The sequence below is a fragment of the Psammomys obesus genome, unplaced genomic scaffold (assembly GCF_907164565.1).
Source record: "Psammomys obesus unplaced genomic scaffold, mPsaObe1.curated_primary_1811, whole genome shotgun sequence".
NCBI classification, from domain to species: Eukaryota; Metazoa; Chordata; class Mammalia; order Rodentia; family Muridae; genus Psammomys; species Psammomys obesus.
Genome location: NW_026591918.1, coordinates 10,535,820 through 10,560,289, shown reverse-complemented (window position 1 = coordinate 10,560,289; position 24,470 = coordinate 10,535,820). Strand labels below are relative to the sequence as shown.

The following is a 24,470-nucleotide window of genomic DNA, read 5'->3' as shown; positions in this document are numbered from 1 at the left end:
GTGTGTGTGTGTGTGTAGGTATAGCATGCTGACCTTAGGGTTGTAAGCTTCTGTGCAACGCCTTCACCTAGAACTTTGGAGTCCCTTCTGTTGGTAGTGTGGGCACCTTACAGGGACACCCTTATAATGCCGGACAGGACTATAGGACGTTCAGTGCTTGTGTCCAGGACTACAGGTACCGCTGAGTCCCTGAGTCCCCTCTGTTGCCAGTGTAGCCATCTTGCATAAATGTGCTGGTCTGGACCTTGCCATATGACTGAGCAACTGTAGGTATCTGAGCTGAGAAAGAACACGTGTAGAAGAAGCAAGTGCCAGATCCAATAGGGGAGCAGACTAAGCTCCCTCTGTGTGGAAATGGGTGACTTGTTTCTTAGATGCACAGCAGGCTGCAGCTTGTTGCTGGCGTGGCCCAGCACACTGTTTGCAGGCCACTTTCCCTGAGGAGATGGAGTGCGTGAACAGTTATGCAGTTGCCTATGGCCATGATCAACGAGCTTGCGCGTGCAGGTGCTGGGCTTTTAAGGACTGGCAGCCCAGGTGTTCACGCCAGCATCAGCACCAGCGTGCACAGGCTGTGGTGCCGTGGCATCAGGATGACTACGATGCTGCTAGACAATGGGGATCTGGCCGTTCCATTATCATTTTACAACCAATGTCCTACCCGGAGTCGTTTTACTCTAGCATGCATCTGTAGCTGTAGTTTATTACAACAGACCTTTGTCCACAGCGGCAGCAGCCCCACCATGGTGTCAGCACCCAGAATACTGGGAAGATCAACAGTAGGCTGAGCGACGGCGGTGACTGGCCTCTTTTCTCCCCATTTTTAAGTTTTCCTTGTCACCGTTTATCATAAGCCGGTTACAGGAATTTGAAAAATAGACGTAAATGAACAAAAGCAAACACTGATACCTTTAATGATGTTTCTTCACTGAGTACATCATTTGTGAGACATCTTTATCTTCATAATAGAAGGATAATTAACATCACTAATTATCTAATTAAGTTCATTAAGCATCCACCAACAGTGCACCGTGAAGTTGACATTATGTTCCACTGTCAACAAATGCCTTTGATTTCTTAGGAAGTAATTAAAATGTAAATTAGCATGCAATTATATGCACAGGGGAAGTTTTGAATCAGATATTCATTTCAAAACTGCTTAGAGCGACATCGTTTTTATTTTTTTCTTCTTCTTCAATAAAAAGAATCATTTTGCTATTAGCAGTGAGTATTAAGGCTGCCGTTGCGCTGTTCCATGTTTGAATTACAGCAAGGATTGTACACCATGACACTCGGCTATGTGTTGAGAGACTTAGTCTGTGCACAGTGATTTTTTTTGAGGGGGGGGGTCATTTCATTTAAAGCGTTTGCTTATCGTTGTGCTCTTGATGCCAAAAATATTACAACTGATTCTTTTCTTGAAAAATGTCCATAATTCATATTCTAAATTCTCTAACCAAGCTTAGTTTTTGAAGACATTTTCGGGCCAACGTGTATTTTTAAAGATTTATTTATTGTATTTTAAGCGCCTGAGTGTATATATGTGAGTAGAACATGAGTGTGCAGAAAGCATGGAAGCCAGAAGAGGGTGTGGGATCCCCTGCAACTGTAGTTACAGGCGGCTTGTTAGCTGCCGACGATGGGTACTGAGAACCCAAGTCAGGTCCTTTTTATAGGCAGCAAATGCTCTTAACATCTGAGACATCTTTTTCATCCTATTTTTATGTATCCTTTCTGTCAGTTTTGTTTGGGGACTGTAACTAATGTTTGGAGGAAAGCAAGATACAACGGTTCTTCTGCCTACTCAGGGAAGAGAGACTGAACTCATGAAACGTGATCCAGTGGTTCTTGGTTCCGAGTTTACATTCTCCTGCTTTCTTTGGGTAGCCTGTGGTTTCTAGTGCAATATTAGAATGGAAAAGAGCCGACGGTAGGACTGAAATCAGAAACCTCCTGAGATTTCTGAACCATCATGGTGTCCCAGACACCTGATGGAGGAAAAGCTCCCCAAGAAAGAAACCTCTTTATCCAAAGTGCCAAAACTTTCATCATTGGGGTGATTGAGATTAGATCCTGGAATGTTTATCTTCTAATACAGCAGAGGGTCCAGGGTACCTGATATCCTCTCTGTCATCTTTGTACACGAATTTCTGTACCATTTAAAGATTCAGTTGAAGCCATCTGATTCACTGATGTAGTCTCTTATCCTGATATTAGATTACTTCGACCTCTTCTTGGATGATGATGATTCCAAAGCTAGATATGCTGGATTCAGACCTTTCAGTTTTAAGTGGATTTCAGATGAAGGCACAGAGCACAGGGGCCTGAGGCTGTTTTGTTCCCATAAAAGGTTCAAGGCCATGGCATGGCTGTGAATAGAATTCAGTGAACCACTGACTGCCCATCACTGTGGGTGTAGACAGATACCTGTGGTTGAAGCAGAGTGGCTGGTTTTCTAGTGTTCATGGTGTCATTAAATGCATATTGAATGACAGTGACCCTGACGTGGCCGGCCAGCATGAACAAAGCATCACTGTCCAGGATTCTGATCTGCATCCAGACAAGGGCTCCACAGAGACAAGATGGAGTCTATCTCTGGTACATATTCTGACTTCTCCCTGCACTCCGAGAAAGCTGTGAGCTATGCTATACTTACCATCCACTTCATGAAGGATGGCTTACTTTCATATATCCATTCAAGGTGGATTCTCCTTCGCTCATTCATTAAGCAGACATTGATTAGCCAGCAAGATTCAAAACTGAAGAAGGAATCTGCAGCCAAAATCAGATAATGTCAATCTGCTGTGCTTACCCAATATGACTTTATGTACCATGATTTTGTCTTGATTTACTCTTAAAACTTCTCTTCCTATATCCTGTCTCATTCACAATGTAAGCTTGTAAACTTCACCAACTAAATAATCAGCATTAACGTAACTTCCCTAGTAACAATTGCTTGCAGTCTTCTTTGTAGTTGGTTATATTCACCCTTGCCTGGTCTGTATCTTTGCTCAGATAACTGTCATGGTACCCCATGAACTCTGAAGGAACTCATCTCTTCGGGTATTCTTTCAATCAGTAGCCTTTCACAAATAGGGGCAAGAGTGCAAAGCCATTAAAGGGAGCAGGCACAAAGGCAATGCATTAGTCAGTGGCTCATTCTCTACCTGGGGACACCACTGCGGATTGAAGGGTGTATCCTTTCTAAATCATCCTTGTAGTAAGATTTTGAAAATCAAAATACTTGAAATTATTTAGTCTTACCATGCCTAAAATCCTTTTGAAAACTGAATGTGGCCCTTGAAAGGATAATCAGTACCAGAGATCTCTCTAAGGTTCTGATGTTTGCACACGAACTTCCTTATAACCTTATAACCTTAAAACCTGAAAACTGGAGTTATGTTTGGAGCTAAGTGACCTCATCTGAGGAAATTAGGCATTATGAATTTTGGGGTGGGGTGACATACATTTTTGTTGATTTCTCTAAATTCAAATTTTCAAAACTTAAATGTATTCATCAAAGCAAAAAAAAAAAAAAGCTTTATTGTTCCCAAAGACAGAAGTGTCCCCAACTATATAAATGATAGAACGGCAGATGGTCGTGGAGTGGAGAATCAGGATGAGGCCCTCCTGAGGCGTTGCTGCCATTCACAACCCGCTAGGCGCCCCGCTAGCAGCCCGGCCGCTGGGGCGCCTGTCGCGTGAGTTACAGCGGCGTTCTCGCCCTGGGACCCATCTATTATGAGAAACCATTTTGGTTAATTAAAAAAGTCTTTCAAAGTCTCAGAACGGGAACTTCGGAAAATTTCTTCTTTGCCGTTGTTGATGGGGGTTGGTGAAAACTTAGCTTGTTGGCCTGACAAAGAAGAAAGGAGAGGTTGAACACAGAGGACAATATGGGGAGAGTATTAAAAAGCCTTTAAGTCTGGTCTTGAGTGGGCTGAGCATTTCGAGACTCGGGGGGTCTATGGGTACAGTCTCCCACCTGGTCCTAACAGAGACCATTAAGGCAGTGGCTGAGAGCACTGAGTAAAAGGAACAATGTAAGTGAACAAGCTTGGGTTGGACTCATTTTGATTCATAGACTTTAACATCAGGGATTCAGTCTACAGACTGGTGACAATGGAGCAAAAGAGAAAGGAACTTTCTCTCTGAGGGGAGTCAGACTGAAAGCCAAAGGGAATGAATGGTTAAGAAGTTACAGTAGAATAAAATAACCTGAGGAGAAATGTATGCTCTATCAGAGAGTCCTAGAAGGCTTCTCAGGAAAGTGACAACGGCAAAGAGCAAAGAACTAGTGGCAAGGTTTTAGGGTGAGAATGAGATTGTATATTGGGGATGTAAGCAGGCCTCTTTGGCTGAGTGTAGACATAGGGTGGAGGTGTGGACAAGGAGGAGAGCGAAAGGAACCAGTAGCCAAGAATCATCTCCAAGTTCTCCAGGGTCAGAGAGGGACATATTTATCTGTGGGTCCTTTTACTTCTATGTCTCTATCTCCATCCATCTCTAGCTGCCTTGCTCTTCTCCATTAGTCCTTCCTCCAGCGTTTTACACACATTCATTGATTTCCTACTGTGCTTCAGACTCTTGGTTAAGGCTGCGGAATGCTAACAACAACAACAAAGCATAGTCCCTGATGGTAGAGGCCCCCCTTTTAGTTAGGTAAAATAACTGTGGCATGATAGGGGGCTTTGTAAGAAAACTAAGGCCTAAGCAGGGTCAGGAAGAACTCAGCCTGAGACTTGGAGGAGGAAGAGGGTGTGAATGCAGATTGGCGAGAAGACAGTGGCCCCTAGCGACAGTTACGACCATCTGCCAATGGGCCGGCTGCCAGTTTGGAATGACCCAAGTACCGTGTCTACTTTTATGTATTTATTTATATTTTTACTCACTCTCTAAAGTATTTATGATACATTTAGATGAAGATGCATTCAACAAAGAAATGAGTTTAGGAAACATAACAGGAAAATGGCTTCTGAGCAATCTTGATCATAATTATGTGGTCTATAATGACTTAAGTCAAGCTTCGACCTGGGTCCAGCTTCCTGGGAATCATTGCATGCCGGGAGCTTGGAAAGTCCCCTAACTATACTCCCACTAAGATGCGGAGCCTTGGCTAGGGGAACAGAAAGAACACAGCAGATGGTCCCTGCCTAGCTGCTTAGCCCTGCCCAGCTCACCTTTACTCCCCTGCTGTGACTTTTTAAAGTTCATATCCTTTGGTTGTCCTGTCACTTACCAAAAACCATCCTGAGGTCTCATGAGGTCTGGAATAGATGCAGATCCAGAAGCAATGGGGGAGAACTCCGGTGCAGCTAGCTTTTACCACATTTCTCACAATTCCAAGTTTATCTTAAGCCCCGCACAGTTTTTGCTCCTGTTAGATCCTCCCCTTGGTGCAAGAATCGACTTTCTTCCCTCTGGCATTTGTGGTCCTCCCTACCTGGAGCCTTCTTCTATTGGCCAACACTCTTTCCCATGCTTAAAGAGCACTACTACTCCTGACAGCCCGCCAAACCTTGTCTAGACTGACCACGACTCTAGGCTGCTTCGTCTTAGTCTTATTTACTTTTCTCAGAAGAGTTTCAAGCCCATTTAGAAAACTGTTGTGCCCCGCTCATCCCTAAGGCTCTGGAGTCAGCACAAGGCCTAGATCCGGAGAGGCTCTTGATTAGGCATTCTTTCACCACAATGGCTGCCGCTGTGAGGACCCAGACAAAGGGAAAAGAAAACTGGTTGCTGACTGGGTGACTTGGACCTCTGGAGTGAATCAACAGTGGGCATCTACTAGCAAGCCCTGGTATGGGTCTCGAGAGGGCCAGGGTGAGCAGTTTTGCTGAGGGTCCTATGGGTAGGGTTGTGCCTGCGTGTGTGTGTGTGTATGTGTGTGTGTGTGTGTGTGTGTGTGTGTGTGTGTGTTTATGTATGTATCTGTAAGTGTTGCCCAGAAAGCTCCATCTGGCAGCCAGTGCTATCTTGAGAATTCAGAGCAAAGGTCTACGCTGAGGGTGGAAGCAACCGGCAGGCATGACTAAGGGTCCTTGGTAAGTGGAAACAGGCATCTTCTGCAGGAATTCCAGCCCCCATTTACTTCCTGTCTGTGAAATGTCAGCAGTGTTGTTCAGTGCTTCAGTGTCAGGTGTTACTTAGAGAGAAAGCGCCTCCCTCCACAACCCAAACAAGTCCCCAGTCCTCGACCTTCTGAGCAACGACATTGCTCCCTAAGTGGGCGACTTCACCCCTGACTCCCTTTGACAGGTTGTAGCCCCCACACAGGTGCACTGAAAATACATCAACCCACGAGGCTATAGTTCACAGGAGCATAAATCAGTCTGTGCTTCATATGCATCAGTTACCCACAACGAAGGACCTGCAAATCCTCTAAAATCTGCCAGACTCAATAACTGTTTACATTTGTGTGAAGGGTGTGCACACAGCTCAGGCCATCATAAGAAAATGCCGTGTGTGGAGCAGCCTTGGCTACAGATAATTACTGTATCACTGGCCTGGTTGCTTAGCAGAGGTCGGTTTGTTTTCCTTGGAGCTTTCTCCTGTGCACTTGGAATCTCTTCATCTCATAAGTAATTTGAGGACCCAGGGATCGGGACACTGTTCAGTCCCTTTCAGTGTCTTAAGCCTCAAGACATGTTTCCTTGAGTTGCAAATTCCTGGGCAGACCTGATGTTCATCTTTCACTTAGGTCCCTTCTTAAAATTCCTAAATGTCTGCCCCTCTCTGAGGAGGAGTCTTGTGAGTTGTGACTTCAAAGACACAGAGAGAACAGGCTGGTAGGGATAGGCCAACCTTGTCACATTTCCCAATTCTTTGAGCCACACACAGGCTCTGACACCCTGAGGAGGAAGAAGAGGAGGAAGAGGAGGAGGAGAAGGAGGAGGAGGAGGAAGAGAAGTTTGGCCTACTTCCTCAAGAAACCTTGCTTCTTGCAATTTTGAAGTCTTTATTCTTGGCTACACTAGAGTGCTTTTTTCCAAGTAGTCATTCTCCACGTACTCAGGATGATTGAATTTAATAAAAACATCACAGTTCAAAAAAAAAAAAGACAAATTAGAACCCACTGTTCATCTTAGAAATTAATATGAGAGTGAGTTTAACAAGAGATGAATTGCGCTGTGGTGAGCCAGTCCCTCTTCACCCACTCTGGGCCCCAGTTGTTTGTCATTATTGCTGGAAATATGATTATTACTCTGGTATTGCTTGACATTTATTAAGAATCCAGGGGATGAGCCTCCACAGCAGAGAAAAGTGCATTTATCTGGCTACTCAGGGTAAGAAACTCTCTTGGCCTACATCATCCAAATAGAGGTCCCCCCAAAGACCCTCAGCCATAGCTGGCTGCTACAGAGCCCTGGCTGCTCTTGTCTTCTTCACATTGGGCAGCTAAGGGCACACAGACAGTGCACTTGTTTTGTCAACAAACAGGGGAAATGTTACATGAAAATTTTTTCTTTCTTATTAATTGTTTCTATTATTTACCCTCATCCAGATTGTTCTAAGGACTTACAATCCAAGGTAACTATGTCAGCTTTATTTGCAAGATGTGAAATATACAGCCATCCCCTTCGTCCACGGTTTTGCTTTTTGGGGCTTCAATTACCTGTGGTCTAAAAATGTTGGATGGAAAATTCTAGAGATGATTTTGAAGTTTGAAGTTCCATACTGCTAGAGTCGGTGGCATTTGTGTGATGAAGACCTTCCTTTCTGTCCTGCCCAGGGTGTAAATTCCCCCTTAGTCTGACATTCCCATGCTGTTCACACTTTCTTGCCAGCTACAGAGTTGCCACCGTGGTTATTTGATTTCTATATTAAGTTCAGCTGTCTCTGGACATCAGTGATCAAACAGACCACTGAGCCATACACTGCTTGTGTTTAAGTAACTTTCAACTTTGCTTGTGAACAACCCTTCAACACTGGCCAGTGGGGCTGGTGACTCACATTGCCAGGGAGGCTGATAAAGTGGAAGTTAAAATTCACCCACACTCACACACATCTTCTACCTGTGAGATGGTGAAGAGGTGAAGGTTTGTCTGTAGCCATCTGTCAAGGTCAAGAGCCTAACATTGGGACGTTGCTACTGACTAACCCCAGCTTCAGTCTGTCTTCTCCATTTTACTATTAATCCACGGTCACCAAGGAGCCATGTCTGTATATGTAAAAATATACATATATATGTTCTCATTATATATATTATGTTTTCATTTTTTTCCATGTGGATGTAATTATTATTGTTTTAATTGCCTTTGTAATTTCCTGTTTTCTATTCCCACTAAAAAAAATCTCAACATGGCAGGAGTGTGGTCCCATGTCACTAAACCTTTATACACACGCACACACACACACACACACACACACATACATGAGCTTCAGTGAACCATTGTGCAGATCATCTGGTTAGGGTGGTAAAAAGAAGCTTTAATATAGCCTTAGCTGCGGAGACTTGTGATAGTCTGTTATATGAACAGTCCACAATGGCTGCGTAGTATTCTGTGGCGAGGATAAAGCATCCCTCTATGTGGAGATTTGTAAATTGCTTCATTTTCTGCTTCTATAAATAGGTTAGCAAAAAAAAAATATTCCCACTGGATGTTTGTGCTGATATATGATGATATCCTTGGGATATGGACTATGAAAAGAGTGGTCAGAATATTAAAGGATAGCATGACGCTCAGCTGCGAAAAGCCAGGGCTCAATAACAGTAGGTCTGCACCAAGAGCCTGAGTTTTGGACCTCAGCTATCAGCCTTTCCCTTTGTGAGGCCAAATGTGATTAGAGGACTAATGACCCTTTGCACCAGCAAGCACAATGACTCCTCTCAGTGGAGAGCGGGTGTTTTCCGTTTGGACAGTAGTGGCACGTCACTAGCAACTGGCCGGGCCCAGGGGTACCCCTGGCAGAGTGACATCATCCAGCTGTGGCCAGTGACTTAAAAATGATTTCTAGGTGGGATATAATCCATTCCCCATATCAAAATCAGGCCTGTCTCCTGGAGCTTGTGCTTCCCTAAGGAGACACAGAGAAAGCAGGGCCCTGGGTTCCTTCTTTGTCCCTCTTAAAGCCTCAGACAGCCTTTGGGGGCCCTTTGTTCTGCTTCAGAGGCTCTTGAGCTCTTTAATAGACTGACAGTTGCTAAGCAAAGGCTATTCAGTTGCAATAAGTGACACAAAACTCTGCTGTGAATTTGTCCCTAATCAATGCGCCCATCCACTGTTGTCCAGGCAGATGGGCCTCTGCCCTTGAATTGACCCAAATCTCCTTACTCTTGTCCCTGCAGCCTGTGGATAACAACTTTCCAGGTCACAGAAGGACCTGAGGTCACAGGCACTTGATTTCTGTTTAGGGCTGCGGAGATGCAGCAGGTGGAGGTGTTTGTGATGACAGAGTCCAGAACTCATCTTTATTTTCCACTCTGCCTGCAGTCACTCATCCTCACTTTGCCTCAGTGTCCAGCTCAGCTGATGGGAGTAATAACACAGGCCTATGGGGAAGATGTGCTCTGCACACGCGGACCCTTTATCAGCTGTAAAGTTCTTTGTGCCTGTCAGTAGAGAGGACAGACAGCGTTTGGCTTCTCCACACTCTTAGGCAAATCACTGATGTTCTCCTGCTTAGCCCCCTCCCATTTGCCATTATACTCACTACTCCTTCTCAGCTTTCATGGAGAAAGCAGAGCCACCATACTTCCCTCTCTGTACTGGAGAAGGAAACTACCAGGTAGGAACCCTCTCACTCTCCAGGTGACACCAACATCTACTCCACATATGTACCCCTTCCCTCTACTACCCAGACATGAGGAACCTCTCTTTGCCATTGCTCATATCCTGTGCCACTGGGGACCTTCCTTTCGCCTTGGCTTTTTGGCCTTGTCCTTTCTATTGCCATGTTCCCCTCTGCCTACTAACAGACTAATATAAACAAAACAAAGTATAGAACACATCTCATCATGGAAGCTCTAGTGTGTCACAGTGTGTCCCACAGTGTATACTTTTGTCCACACATCTTTACTTGCAAATGTTCATTGCAATGAGTCATTGGTCTGGTTTGAGGCCTCTGGCTTCTGCTGGGTTCTCAATACTGGATCCTCATTGGCGTTCCTCTTGGGTAAAGATGAAGACAGCTACAGAAGAGAATAGCTACATCTATTGGTCCCCACAACTGAACTTCTTCACAATTCTGGTATTTTGCACCCACGTGTTGTCTTCAGGTGACAGCTTCGAAAGTACATCCACTCCACAGTCCCATTTCAGCTTCATGCCACCTTAGCAGGCACACCACAGAGACGCTGGCAACTTTGTGTAACACAAGATGGATTCAGTGTTAGAAAGATTGATCTATTCATGTAGTGTGGCTGCCAAAGGCCAGAAACCAAGGTGTCTTAATTCCCTGCTTTCTGTCCCCACACTCACATCCTGCAATACCAGACTAACTGCAAAGCCTTTTCTGTCCTCTTGCTGAAGTGGGTCTGCCTGGGCCCGTCCCTTCCTCAGAAGCTCAGAGCAGTCGGGCAAGGTCCTGCTCTTTCTGACAGGTCGCACAGTTGCTATCAGAAGACATCTGCCTTAGCTCAAGGGTCTCTGAGGGTACACAATTCCTAATTCATATTTCTCAAGCACCATGTTTGGAAGAAGTCTGGGTTCTCGCCTTGGATGCAGCAGTTGTCAGTTATTCAATTCTTACTTGTTTGTATTGCTTATAAGCATTGCTTCACTTATAAATGTACACAAATGATGTAGCCGAAATATTGAAGAAAATTTCCCAAACAAAATTAAAAAGAAAGAAAGAAAGAAATCACCCTACACTCATTACTCCAGAATTGGGTTTAAAAAATTATATTGTTTTTCTACTTTGCCAACAAACACTTTCTATTTTATTGAAACATAATATACATGGAAAATGCTCAAATGACAAGTATGCAAAGTAAGTACTTTAACACAGACAACATAGTTGCCACCCAGATCAAAAGCACAAGGTTAGCAGCCCTCAGGGCGCCCATGTCCCATTCCAGCTAGCAGCCCCTCAGCCCCAAATACTGTTTCTCTTCTGACAATGAATATCATATAGTACTGTTCTACATTTAAAATTTTTATATAAATAAAGTGGCAATGTTTATATTCTTTTGTAGGTTTCTTTCACTTTGAATTATATCTGTAAGATTTAATGACACTATTGCATGCAGCTGCAATTAATTTTCTTTGTGGTAAATGGATTCTCAATTTCTTTGGTCTCAGAAATGCCTCACTTTCTTAAAAAATATTGAAAAATCAAATTAAAAAAATCTTTGTTTACATAGGCATTTATTGCGATGGAAATTAAACCAGAGTTTTTTAAAATGGTGCAATTAATTTGAAACACTAACAGAAAACCTATTGCCTTTAAACATGAAAAATATCTTGAGTGAATAATTATAACTTTTAAAATAAAAGGACTGAGAAAACTTGTTATTTTATATTTTAATAAACACTTCTCATGTCTAACTGTGTAGTTGGGAAGGAAGGAGAAATTTACCCACCTTTTTAGAAAATATAGGCATTTTTCTTTGATAGTACGCCAAGACACAATAAATAGGAATGCTTTTAAAGCTCACCTGAAATCTTAGTCAGTGAAATAGTTCCGCTTCGTAACATTAAATTGCCCTGGTCGGCCTGGCACGTACAATGCTCTATATTGTGTTTTGGAACATGCATTATAGTATGTGTGTCACATACATTTGAAATATTGGTCTCCTGAGTTGTGTTTGGCAGTTGTTGAAACATTTCATTAAGTAGTGTGCCAGCAGGATTTTGTCAACTCAACACAAAACCTAGACATATCTGGGAGTAAACCTCAATTGAAAAAAAAAAAAAAAACCCCACCCCTAAGTGGAAAGAGTGTAAGAGTCAGACATGGTGATGGAGGACACAAAGAAAACAAGGCCCTCTAAATTAACATGATCAGATCACATACAAACTCACAGAGACTGAGGCAGCGTGCACAGAGCCAGCCCTGCTCTTCACTGGGTCCTTTACAAATATATTATGACTTGCAGTTTAGTGTTTTTATAGGATTCCCGAGTATGTGAACAAGTGGGTCTTTGTTTCTTGTGCCTTCCCCTGGGCTCCTTTCCTTCTTTTTGTTTTGTCTATTTCCAATGCGTAGCTTTTGTTTTATCTTATTTTATTCTATTATTATCATCCCTTTGAAGCCCGTTTGTTTTCTAGTAAGAGACAGAAAGAGATGGGAGGGGAAGTGAGGGGAAACTGGGAGGAGTAGAAGGAGAGAAGCCATAAATGATATATTATGTGAGGAAAAGTAATCTATTTTCAATATAAGAAAAAAATGAGATGAAAAAAGGAAAGAAAGGAAGTCAGGCAGAGAAAGAGAGAGAGAGATATGAAGGAAGAAAGGTCCAGGTTGAAATCTTTGCAGAAAGGGATTTTGCAAGAGATTATTTACAATGGAACCATGAGGAAAATGTTGTGTCAGAACCAGAAAACAGGCTGCTCAACACTGCTGGCTCTGAAATAAATAAAATCCAGATTTAGACTATTTAAAAAAATACTTCTATAATGCTGGTCTGTAAGTACATCTGTAGTACATTTTCTTGATTAATGATCAATATGGGAGGGCCTAGCTCACTGCGGACACTGTCACCCCAGGGCAGGTGTTTCTGGGTGCTGTAAAAAAGCTGGGTGTGCAAGCCATGGGCAAACAGGCCAGTAAACAGCACTTTGCTGTGGTGAGTGCTTCAGTCCCAGCCTCTAGGTTTCTGTCTTGAGTTCTTCCTGATACTTAATGTCTCAGGTTTGATCACATTCAGTAACGAATGCCGCCACTCGTTTTGCTGGAGATGGCTTGTTCGATCAGATCATTTCTAAGAGAATAGCTGCCAGATACTAAATGGCAAATAACTGTGCTTTTGTCTATCGGTCAAGTATTAACAGTGCTGTTCTGGGTCAGAAGCCACTAGTTTAGCTCACAAGCATGCTAACAACATAATCACTACTTCCTGAAACAGCCATCAGCTGTTTTGGTATCCAGTCATGCTTTATGTTGACTTCCCATTTTAACACATGGGCTAGTAAACCAGTGGGCTTGAGAGTGGAAAGCAATCTGGCACATTCTCAGACAAGTGGAATAGTGCTTCCTCAAGATCCAGCTATTCCACTCCTAGGCATATACCCAAAAGAGGCTCAAGTACACAATAAGGACGTTTGCTCAACCATGTTTGTAGCAGCCTTATTTGTAATAGCCAGAAGCTGGAAACAGCCCAGATGCCCCTCAGTGGAGGAATGGATGCACAAATTGTGGTATATCTGCACAATGGAATATTACTCAGCAATAAAAAACAAGGAAATCATGAAATTTGCAGGTAAATGGTGGGATCTGGAAAAAATCATCCTGAGTGAGCTATCCCAGAAGCAGAAAGACACACATAGTATATACTCACTCATATAGACATGTAATATAGGATAAACCTACTAAAATCTGTACACCTAAAGAAACTAATCAAGAGGGAAGACTCTTGCTAAAATGCTCAATTCCTATCCAGAAAGGCAAAGAGGATGGACATCAGAAGAAGGAGAAAACAGGGAACAAGTTAGGAGCCTGACACAGAGGACCTCTGAAAGGCTCTGCCCTACAGACTATCAATGCAGATGCTGGGATCTTGATTCTTTATGCTTTGGACACCTTGGTGGACTTAGAGAACAGCTCTCCAGCGCCCTGACCACCCCGCCACCCCCATACAGTCATAAGCCCAACTAAACTCAGCTATTTAGAGGCTACTTTCTGGTTAGTAGCCAAAGCTCCTGTTCTATTTAAAAATATGCAAATGTCTCAAGGCAAAAAGCAAAAGCATTAATATTAAGCAATCCTTGGTGAGTTTTCTTTCTGTGGATCAATTCTTACCTCTCTTGGCTGTATCTCTCAAGGTTACTTAAAAAACATAAATTTTGGTAATTATTCTAAAGAGGAAGGCTGAGCCTACCATAGTTTAAAAAGAAAGGCACACACAAGCGTGATGTATTGTGTTAGTGGATCAGCAGAGGCAAAATCACTGTTCACAAGATTGTGAATGGTTCTGCCTGTGGAGCCTGTAGCAATTGGTCAGAGTGGAGGCATGGATCCCAATCTCTCACTATCACTAAGCTGCGATTGCCTTTCTCTCTTCTCCAGGATTTTGTGTCCTGTATAGAGAATTACAGAAGAAAAGGACAGGAGGTGTATGCATCGCTGTACAAAGACTACATGCAGGTAAGAAACAGAGCATATCTTCTCTCTACACAGCATCCTTGGAGCCACCTTGGATTAGAGAAAGAAGGGGAGAAAGAGAATGGAGAGTCAGAGGGCCTTTGTTTTAAGTCTTAGAGTACAAACGTCAACAGCTGATCATCAATGATGGTTCACCTTTCTTGGCTCACACAGTGGGCACAGCACCCACAGCTCAGCAGCAGAGAGGCTGGCACCTCTTCCTGTTCACACTTGTGCTCAGTCACCAGGCCACTGTGGGTGGATGCTGAGAGCCCACGGTGCCTTGAAGCGGGATGGGAGCTGAAGGAGTGATTACAGAATGCAGAGCTGGGTCTCCTGTTTGGATGGCTTCACTACCAGGGGAAGTTTCATATTAAATAACTTCACAACTCAGTAGCTACCTGTAACGTATCCTGGGGATTTAGCAAGAAAATAAGTAACTTTAACAAAGGATAGAATTTAATTTGGGCTACTCACCTGTTTTGTTTGAGTAGGGAACATTTAAGCTGTAGAGAAAGCTATGGGCTGAAATATTTTAGGAAACAACAGTTTTGGCCAGAGAAAAATGCACTTGATGATCCTGAGAGAGGAAGTCACCAGGTGCCCTTGATTAACTGGAAGAGCCTGTGCTAGGAGACACAGAGTGACTATGAAGAGGGGGCTGAAACACAGAAGGTTCCTGTCACATTAGGGTTTCAATCCTAAAGGCAGAGGGCTATTACCAATAGAGGCAGGTTTAGACACATAAGCATAAGCACAGGAGTCATTTCTGTGAGTGGCCCAGAACACTCTTAGGCCAGTCAGAGCACTGTATGAACCCCAGGCTTTCCCTTTCCTAGGTATTTCATAACCATGAGAACTGAAGGAGCAAGGGTTATGTCATCAGCTAACAACTGGTAAACAATAGATATTCTACATATGGTTATATAATGGTTAAGAAGTGGGGCTTTAGTTGATATTAAAAATAGAACATCTTAAATGAGCAATGACATGCAATATTAAAAGTCATCAAGCTCTTCGTTACAGAGGAATGTGCCTCTGTCAAAGCCTTTGCCTGTGCTGAAAATACAGCATTCACAATGCTGTCACTCTGCCTTGAAGGTGACAAGGCTCAAACTGTTATGTTCTTCCTTGAGAGCACAATGGGTGAAAGAAATCACTAGCACATATGCTAATTATGCAGTGGTGGAGTGGGGGAGTCTCAAAGGTTGAAACAAGGTGCCCAGGTGCTGGGAGCCAGCATAGCATTGATCTCCTGGCCTAGGTCTCAGGGTTGGGAGCCCAGGTCTGCCTTGGCTTTCCGGAGCTGTGCAGCCTACACCCAGCTTACCCAGACATCAGACCCCTCAGGGTCCCTCAGAAGCTATCACAGGGATCAGCCAGAACAGCTGGTACTTGAGACAAAGCTTTATCGTGAGCACTTAGGTTGCCCCAACATTGCAGAGTGTGTTACATAGCTAGAGGATGCCTAGGTAACATTTGGGTACTATCTGTGGCTGTGGGACAGACTCTTGAACATCATCAGTTCATCCTCTGAATGGACTTGCTGATTTTGTCTGGCGTGAACAATGCTGCTAAAATATTCACTTATCACTGAAAGGGAAAATACATGAATTTAGGTTGCATCTTTTATTTTTTTTTAATTTTTAAATTTTTTTTTAGGAAAACCCTGTTTACAGTTAGATGATTTTGAGGGAAAAAAAAATCAGTACCTCACCAAGAGCCATAACTATCTATCCATTTATCTCGGTGAGATACTGATTAAAATTTTGTATTCATGTATATACACATATGTATATGTAAATACACTCACACATATCTCAAGAACCTGAGCCACTAATTTCTATCTAGGAGAGAGAGAGTTTTCTAAGTCTGGGGTTTCTAAGTTCCTGCTGAGTCTACAAAATCGAAAGTTCCTGTGGGCCGGACGGGGACTCAACAGAGGTGCCAGCCAAGAAAGGAGGCACCAGTCTCCTGAAATGCCAACCTGGCTCAGTTTCATAAGTGGGACCTGCCTAGAGTTCATAAAGTACTTGAAAATTTTGTGTGATTTACTGTTGGTTAGGATTTTTCTTTAAAAAAAAAAATCAGCATTATTTGAAGGTATTTCATGTTTCCAAGTCTTTAAATATTTAAAATGCTTCAATATTTAGAGGAATGCAGATGGAATCACTGTCTGCTGGAGATAATGGGGTCTGGAGCACTCACCCCATTTTTCTGAGGGCCAGCACATTTTTCAACTCATATCATGTCCATAAAAGTCAACTTGAAACTCTAGTCCGTTCATTCTGAGACACAGTATTGCTATGTAGCCCTGCCTGGCCTGGAACTCCTTATGAAGACCACAGCAGGGCATGGTAGGCTCACAGAGATCCACCTTCATCTACTTTCCCAGTACTGGGATTAGAGGCGTGAGCCACCGCTCCTGGGATAAACTTGAACCATGACACAAGTCAGTGTTTTGAAATCTGATGGCTACTCATGGTCAGCTTCTGCTAAGTCAGTGGTTCTCAACTTGTGGGTCATGATCCCTTCAAAGGCTGAACGACCCTTTCAAGGGGTCGCATATCAGATATCCTGAATATCAGATACTTATATTATGATTCATAGCAGTAACAAAATTACTGTTATGAAGTAGCAATGAAGCAATTTATAGTTGGGGGTCACCACATGAGGAACTGTATTAAAGGGTTGCAGCATTAGGAATGTTGAGAACCATTTCACTAATGAACCCAAGGAGACCCTCTCCTAAGGAGTGGACAGTGAAGTCAGGGGACCTCAGTGCAGAGCTTCCAAAAACAAGACTTCTCCATCCTTCCCTTTACCCTCCACTTAGAGGTCCCCAGAGATGGATGGAGCCCAGAGCATTCCTGCGTATCCCATCTAGTGCCTGGAGGCCATCCCAGCATTGGTCATATCCATAGATACTGCTCTATCACATCTCTGCTGGCATTCCTCCCTCCTCTCTGACATATTCACTTGCCCCTCTCCTTTGTCCAAGCCCTGTCCATTATCTTATCTGCACAAGCTTGTCTTCCTGTTCTGTGCCTGGACCATGTTGTGATGGACAGATGTGCCTCAGCCTGCCTTTGCTTCCTTCAGCTCTTTGTGAGATGCTGGTTACCACAAATGCTCAGGCTCCTCATTTATGAGGAGCTCCTCACATGTGCTCCCCTTTGGGCTACATGGGGACTGACGGATGTTTCATTTCTATCCCAGTCTCTGCCTCTTTATGTCTTTGCATAGCTTCTACAGGAGCCAGGGTGAGGGCATCATCTCTAACTGGCTTATGAGACTGATAAAATGATGAAGAACTCAGTAGAAAGGAAGGCTTCAAGCAGAGCCTGACCCACATGGCCAGCATCCATCCCCTCCCTCCTTTCCAACTCCGCCTTCTTTTCCTCCCCTTCTCCACCATTCCTCTTTCCCTTTCTCCTTCCCCTCTTGAACCTTTCACTCTACCACCCCTCCCCCACTTTATTTCTCTCACACATTTTTTCTTTCACACATATACACACGTGTGTGAGATTGCTGGAGAGTTTGAAGCACAAGGACACAAGGATAAAAAGGACGGTGTCTAGTAAGCTCACTTGCTCATCCTCATCCTGAAATGAGATCACTTTCTAGTTTGTCCAAAGCTACCCTCAGTGTCAAATCACATGTCTGTAGGGCTGTCCATGCCCAGGAAAATGCCCTGTGGAGACAGAGGGCCAAACACACTCCTCTGCTTGGGCTTCAGAGAGCACCATGCCAAAAGGTTGGGTTAACACGTGGGCGCCTTTCCTTTCTGTTTATGTTAAGTTTTTGAAACATCTGTTGCTTCCATTACGATATTTACCGGCCTGTTTTCTGAAAAATGAACATTTAGGATAAATGCTATCAAATATTTGAACACCCACAGAAGTTCATGTAAAGCTGACCCTGCTGCTCAAACTGTTTCTTTTCTAGGTGTGGTATGAATCTTAGTAGGACTTACAGAAACAGTGAGGGCTGTTATTGTGTCCTTCAAAAGGCTTAAACTTACACAGCAGTAGATGAGAGGGAAGTAAAAAACCATACACACAAACACAAATATCAGAATATTTGCATGTACACTCGAGTTTTCTTTTCTTTGACTGTTCTAGAACCCTTACACACCCAAGAATCATAAGATGTTAGTGTGTAAAGGTCCTCACACACCATGCAGGCCACATGTGTCACTTAATCACTGTGGATTCTGAAGTCCAGAGATGAGAATGACTTGCTCAAGTCCTCACTCTGCCAGCAGTTTGGGTCTCCTGGAGGAGCAAGCATTATTTCAGAAGGCAAGGGCTATGGAAATCCCACGTCCTCGGAACCCACTGCTGCCTGCTCTCTCCCAAAACCAACAGTCTAGCGGCTTAGAAGACCAAAGGCTGCACAGTTTTCTCCTTCCCCGCTGAATCTGAATGATCTTGAAGATGAGAAATAACTTTTTTCTCTTGGCCTGGTCCAGAGAGGATGTGAATAAGGCTGAGGCCTACCTGAAGGGCCATCTTTCTCCACTAACAACCATAAGGGCTTTGGGGCAGGCCTACAAGGGTAATGAATGTGTCTAAGTGTGGTGTTGTATTTCTTCTTTGCAGAGGTGGAAGAGTAGCAGTATCAAGGCAGCCACAGCCTGGGCCAGGATGCGAGAACAGCTCTTTGGGGAGCTGGGATTATGGGGCCAAATGTCAAAATCCACACCCTGTGCCCAGTGGGAACTGGACAGAAGGGAAGGACCAGCTCGCATGAGGAAACGTATCAGACGTTTGTTTTCATGGGAAGCGCTGAACCTTGGAGGGCACAAGGTATGCGCTGGATATGATGGGAAATATGCAGGGAAGGGGCTATGTGTCATTAGAACTCCCAACCCTTCCCAAGAAGACAGACTATACCTAGATAAGTTAGGGCAGTCCTCAATCTCATTCTTGAAGTAATTTAGCTGCAGTTAGGGACAGGCACTAAGTAACTGGCCCCATCTGGAGCCTGAATGAATGGGTAGATGAGTGGGTGGGTCACACTTGTTCAGCCCTGACCCATCACCACAAGGCAACCCACAGAACTCCTGGCCTGGCAGTAGCCGTTGTCTTCTCACATGAGTCTTTCGTCATTGAACACTTGGTGTCTGTACTGCTGGTAGTTATTGCACAAACAAATCCTGTAATAAGTTTCACAATGAAAAATCTCTCAAGCTCAGCAATTCTGTAAGCTCAAGCCAATGGCTCCTTTAGCACCCAAGCTGTATTGGTTTTCCAGGCAAAGGAATCTGGGCAGTCTCTAGGGGTTGGCTCTTCTGAAGCTTATATAACTAGATCATCAGATACATATATATATATATATATATATATATATATATATATATATATATATATATACACACATACATACATATATATGTATATATATTGCATTTTAAGGCTAGAAGTCATTTGGCTTTACTTAATAGTAGAAAAGAAAAAAAAACTAGCAACAATTTTTCATGTTCTCATGGAACATTTGTAATTTAAAATAGCTTGAAAGGCACCCCTCTCAACACTGGGATGCTGGATATCCTGCCCCCTTATCCATTCTAAGATGTGGTATTATTTTTGTTCTCCAGTCTACTACCCCAGCATCTTTATCTGTACTAAGCCCCCAGAAAATGTAATGAGAAAATTATATTTAATTGATTCAGTAGATACTTGTATTTTAACTGTCATCAATGACTGGTGGCATGTAATTTTTTTCCCCCTCAAAACATTTTTTTTAGGATTTGAGGGAAGGAGAAAAGGCATCTTGCTCACTATGTGGGTGACAATGCCAAGGCTTGGCTCTGTAACTTGGTCATTTGTCCCTGTGGCTGACCAGCCCGGATCCTCTTCATAGTGACCCCACACGCAGATATCCAGCTTGCTGTCCAATCCCCACCCTGGCACCTCCTTCAGTCATTGCCATAAGTCCTACTTAAAGGAAGACTGCAGTTTCCACTCTCACTCAGAAACAATCAACACGTGCATTTTACATGACCCTGTAGGATTTGGCCTGATCTTCCTTTTGTACCCGAGTCTAGAGTAACTGGAGGGGATTGTACACATTGACAACTATCTGTGTATCTGTGTATCTGTGGCAAGGCAGAAGGCACAAACAATGCCTGGGGTTTATTTTGTCTTCTCTCTGGTTCTATTTCAGGAGAGCCAAGACAGAACGGGTGATGTTTCTCAGACAAATGCTGAAAAACAAGGTATCAAGTTTATATAAATCTATCTTGTTCTCTTCAATAATTACACCTATTGCTGATTTTATTTAATACCTCACTGTAGCTATTACTCTGTATGTGTGGGCAAGAGAAGGAGAGAGGGAGAGAGAATGCTGAGAAACAGGAGTAGTTTGCACACAAGCCTTTCAAGACTGTGTTTCAGAATGAAGGGAATTTACTCCAGACCCAGACCTGTGTGGGAGGGAGAGTTGTTAGTAAGCTTAGAATAATAACTACGGGTGCCTCTACCCTATCTATATTGGGTAGACTTTAATAGTGCCATAAATCAATCCAAATACATGTTTAATGTGTGATCAAACATGTAGAAGGATAACAATATGTATTAGAATAAAAGTGGATGGTATAGATATTTTCACATTGAACTCTTCTAGTACAAAACACAACCTACATGATAGTCATCATTTACCTCAGGCTTAAAGACAGTGTTGTAGAGTCATTTCTGATTTGCTGGAAATCTAGGGCATCTAACACACACACACACACACACACACACACACACACACAGGAGAGAGAGAGAGAGAGTTTCAATTTTGTGTTTTCACTTATGACTCCGTCTTTTGATCAGTAAAGTCATATCTTTTGAACTCACACCCGCAGCCTGTGAGTTCTTGGATCTTGGGGATGGACAGTGGCTACTCCTCACGTGGGGGCAGCGTCTCTGCACTAAGAAGCTTGGCTCGCCTGCTGCCTGCCAGCCAGCAGTAACAAAAGCCCAGAACTGAGAAGCTCAGGTTCCGTTCAGAGGGCGAAGCTGGTGAGGACTAGCTCTGAGAGCAGCAGGCATCTTCATCTTTCCAGATGTGAGGTTCCCAGGTTGGGAGGTTGTCAAAGAGCTGAGCTTTGGCACAAAGAAAATGGCTAATAGCTTTGCAGTTTTGAGCGACATGCCTCCTCCAGACATGGGCGCATCTACGACACGTGAGTAGAGAAGACGCAGGATGAGAGTATCCATACTGTCATCTGCTTAGCTTAGATTCAGATGTCCTTGCTCTCGACAAACAAATCTGGAAGTGAGCAGAAAGGACATAAAATAGCATATTTTTTGTTGCTCAAGCCATCAAGTCTCTAAAGAGCAGGGGAAGGACTAGTTGATTATGAAATAGCCACACAGCAGATATCACTCAATACCATTTAAGTTGTTGAAAGCTTTAAAATGAATTGGGAAAGTACTTATGACACAATCTTGAATGAAACTTTGTAAATGTAACATTATTCTTATGTTAAAAATCACACGTACACATATGTTCAGAAAAGACTCTGGTAGTGGTTTAGTCACTTTGTGAACAGTGAGGGTAAACACACTGAGGCAGGAAAGACCTTTCACAGTACTCAGGAAGACCTGCTTTACATTCCCTCTACTCCAATAGTCATATGGTCGTGGGTCCCAAGCCTTATTCAGACTTTTTTTTCATTTGCAAACTAAGATGAGATACTACAACCGAGACAGGACTATATAGAAAAATGGCACCAAAACACCCAGCGCCTGGTACCTACTGGAAACTGACACTCTAGGACATACATGTTTTTTTCTTTTTTGTTTATTAGAGCCTCATGGCATTTCAAACTCCCTCAAACTAGGTGTTAGAAATTCTGTTGTTTAGAAATATCAATGACACTCTTGTAGAAGAGAGAATAAACAGGTTCAGAAGGAGCAAATCCTAGACAGACCTAAAAGGGGACGTTCCATTGATCATTGAGGATGAACTCTAAAATGTTGCCTTGAATCAGTTTGATAGCTGTAGAGGAGCCAGGCTTGGCATACCCTGTTGACCAGCTTGCAGGAGTGTAGCCTATATAACACAGGTCAAGTGGCTGTATTCGTTCTCAGGAACAACGGAAGGGCACACTGATTGCTTCTACTCCAGAGCCTGACAGTTCCTCTCAGTGGCAAAGGCTTATGCTGTTTGGGCCCCCATTACGATACCATGTTGCTAACACCAAGACAATGTGTCCAGTTTTCACTACTGCAGATGAGCTGACTTCAGAGGAAGCTGAGGGCAGGCCGGATGAAGTGGGAGTGGATTGCACACAATTGACCTTCTTTCCTGCTTTGCATGAAAGCCTGCACTCAGACGATTTCTTGGAATTATGCCGGGAAAGACAAGTCATTTTACAAGAGCTTCTAGATGGAGAAAAGGTAACACATGGGCCGAGCCACAGTAATTCATTGAGACTGTCTGACAAGACAGAACTGGATATCATCACTCATCTAGGAAATCCCCAATAATGTTCACACCTGTCTACTACATAAAAGATGAGCAGAGGCAACAGGCTCCTAATTTCTATGGCCTCCCATGTGCCCCATGTCAAAACACCTACAAGGTGAGATTCAAGCTAACAAACTTTTGTATAAAATGTCTTCTAAATACTTCTGTTGACTTCATAGTAGTTCCTGGTCCTCCCATCAAAATCTGGCTGCCCTGAAGGGCCATCCTACACCTGGAGGGGTACTATGCTTTGACATGTCCACCAGTATGTCCCTTGGACATCATTGAGGCCCGGGAGTGAGTGGGGATTAAATTGTGCACAGTGTTGAGCATCTTTCAAAGGACTGTATGGCAACAGGCTGGAGCTGGTGGGCAGAAAATTTTTGGTCCTAGCAGGTGGTATTTGAGCAACCCAAGGTATTACACAAGTCCCTGGCAGGGCCAGAAGAATGTGTATTAACTTCAGATGGCTACAAAGACAAATTAAGAAAGGTTACTTCCAAGGACAAAAAGTTGCTTAGGCTCAGAGTTATATAAGCTCTGGACTGAAATCTGCTGGGGTCTGCAGCATGGTGGGAATGTGTACTGACATCTGGAGCCAAGAAAGGAAGGGACGAAGGAGAGAGGGAGGGAGGAAGGGGAAGAGAGAAATATACAGGCCGAAGTCCCGTTAGGCATTTCCTGGGTACAGCCCCAATAATGTACGTACCTCCCACTGGGCCTCACCTCTTAAAAGCATGTTAGCATCTCCTAATATTGCCACCCCTAGGGACCAAACCTTGAGACCTGAACCTTTGATAGATACTCATCCAAACCATACCAAACAGCCATGGGGGACAAAATAAAGCTGGGGTCTCAGGAAAGTCTAAAAACAGAATGGAAGATGAAGCACATGTCTTAGAATAAACCAAACACAAGTTCAAATCTCTGCTGGCCACATGCTGAACGGTGCCCAGCTAACCTCTGTGGACCTGCTTTCTCATTTTCCCGTGGAGCTGTTCACATGCATGTCATACAGTTATGGCCAGGTTTAGATGGTGTCACAGAAGAAACTAATTGAGAATGGTGCACACAGGAGAAGCTCAATAAAGACTATTCTCTTTTTGAGTAGAAACTACATTCTTCCATGGGGTGGCATAGGCAAAGGAGATAATCCGACCAAACACGAGGAGACAAGGTGGAGCCAGCAAACCTTGTGAGGATGGCAAGGAAATGAATGCATGAGACTGTTATCCAGACTTCCCCTGAGCTGGGAAGGGTAGACCTAATTGGGGCCTGCTGAGTGAGTAGGCTGAGTTTCTGGGAACAGATGACAATCCAGAGGGCAGGGATGGGCATGGGCATGGACATTTCTTAGGAACAGGATGCTTGCAAGGACTCCTAGTGGTTGTAAAGCTGGATTGGTCTTTCCCAGGGTTGGATAAGAGGGCTGGTTTGGAATGCCTGGCCACCAGACCCAGGATGTTTCTGTGCTCGTTGTAGCAAGCTACTGTCTTTGGTCATCTTAAGGGCATATTTTCCTGTAGGACTCTACTTACCTGAACCTTGCACTTGATACTCCACATAATCTTATCTGCTCCCTGTTCTAAAACCTGAGAACTCTCTCTATTGCCTCCTGCATCAACTGCCACCATTGCTACTACTGACACCCAAAAGTACCTTCATCTGCCTACCTCTGTCATTGCTGATTCTCCTGACCCCAGGTACCTGATACACACACACACACACACACACACACACACACACACACACACACACAC

At 43.6% G+C, this 24,470-nt stretch overlaps 1 protein-coding gene across 1 annotated transcript in view; it reads left to right on the top strand.

The window, feature by feature from the left end:
- Wdfy4 (WDFY family member 4) overlaps positions 1-24,470 on the top strand; it is a 206,044-nt gene that overhangs the window by 104,630 nt on the left and 76,944 nt on the right. Inside the window, exons 39-42 of the mRNA XM_055612466.1 lie at positions 14,170-14,247; positions 18,849-19,055; positions 20,416-20,467; positions 22,459-22,640. Coding sequence (XP_055468441.1) covers positions 14,170-14,247; positions 18,849-19,055; positions 20,416-20,467; positions 22,459-22,640 — 519 coding nt within the window. The remainder of the gene's footprint in view (positions 1-14,169; positions 14,248-18,848; positions 19,056-20,415; positions 20,468-22,458; positions 22,641-24,470) is intronic.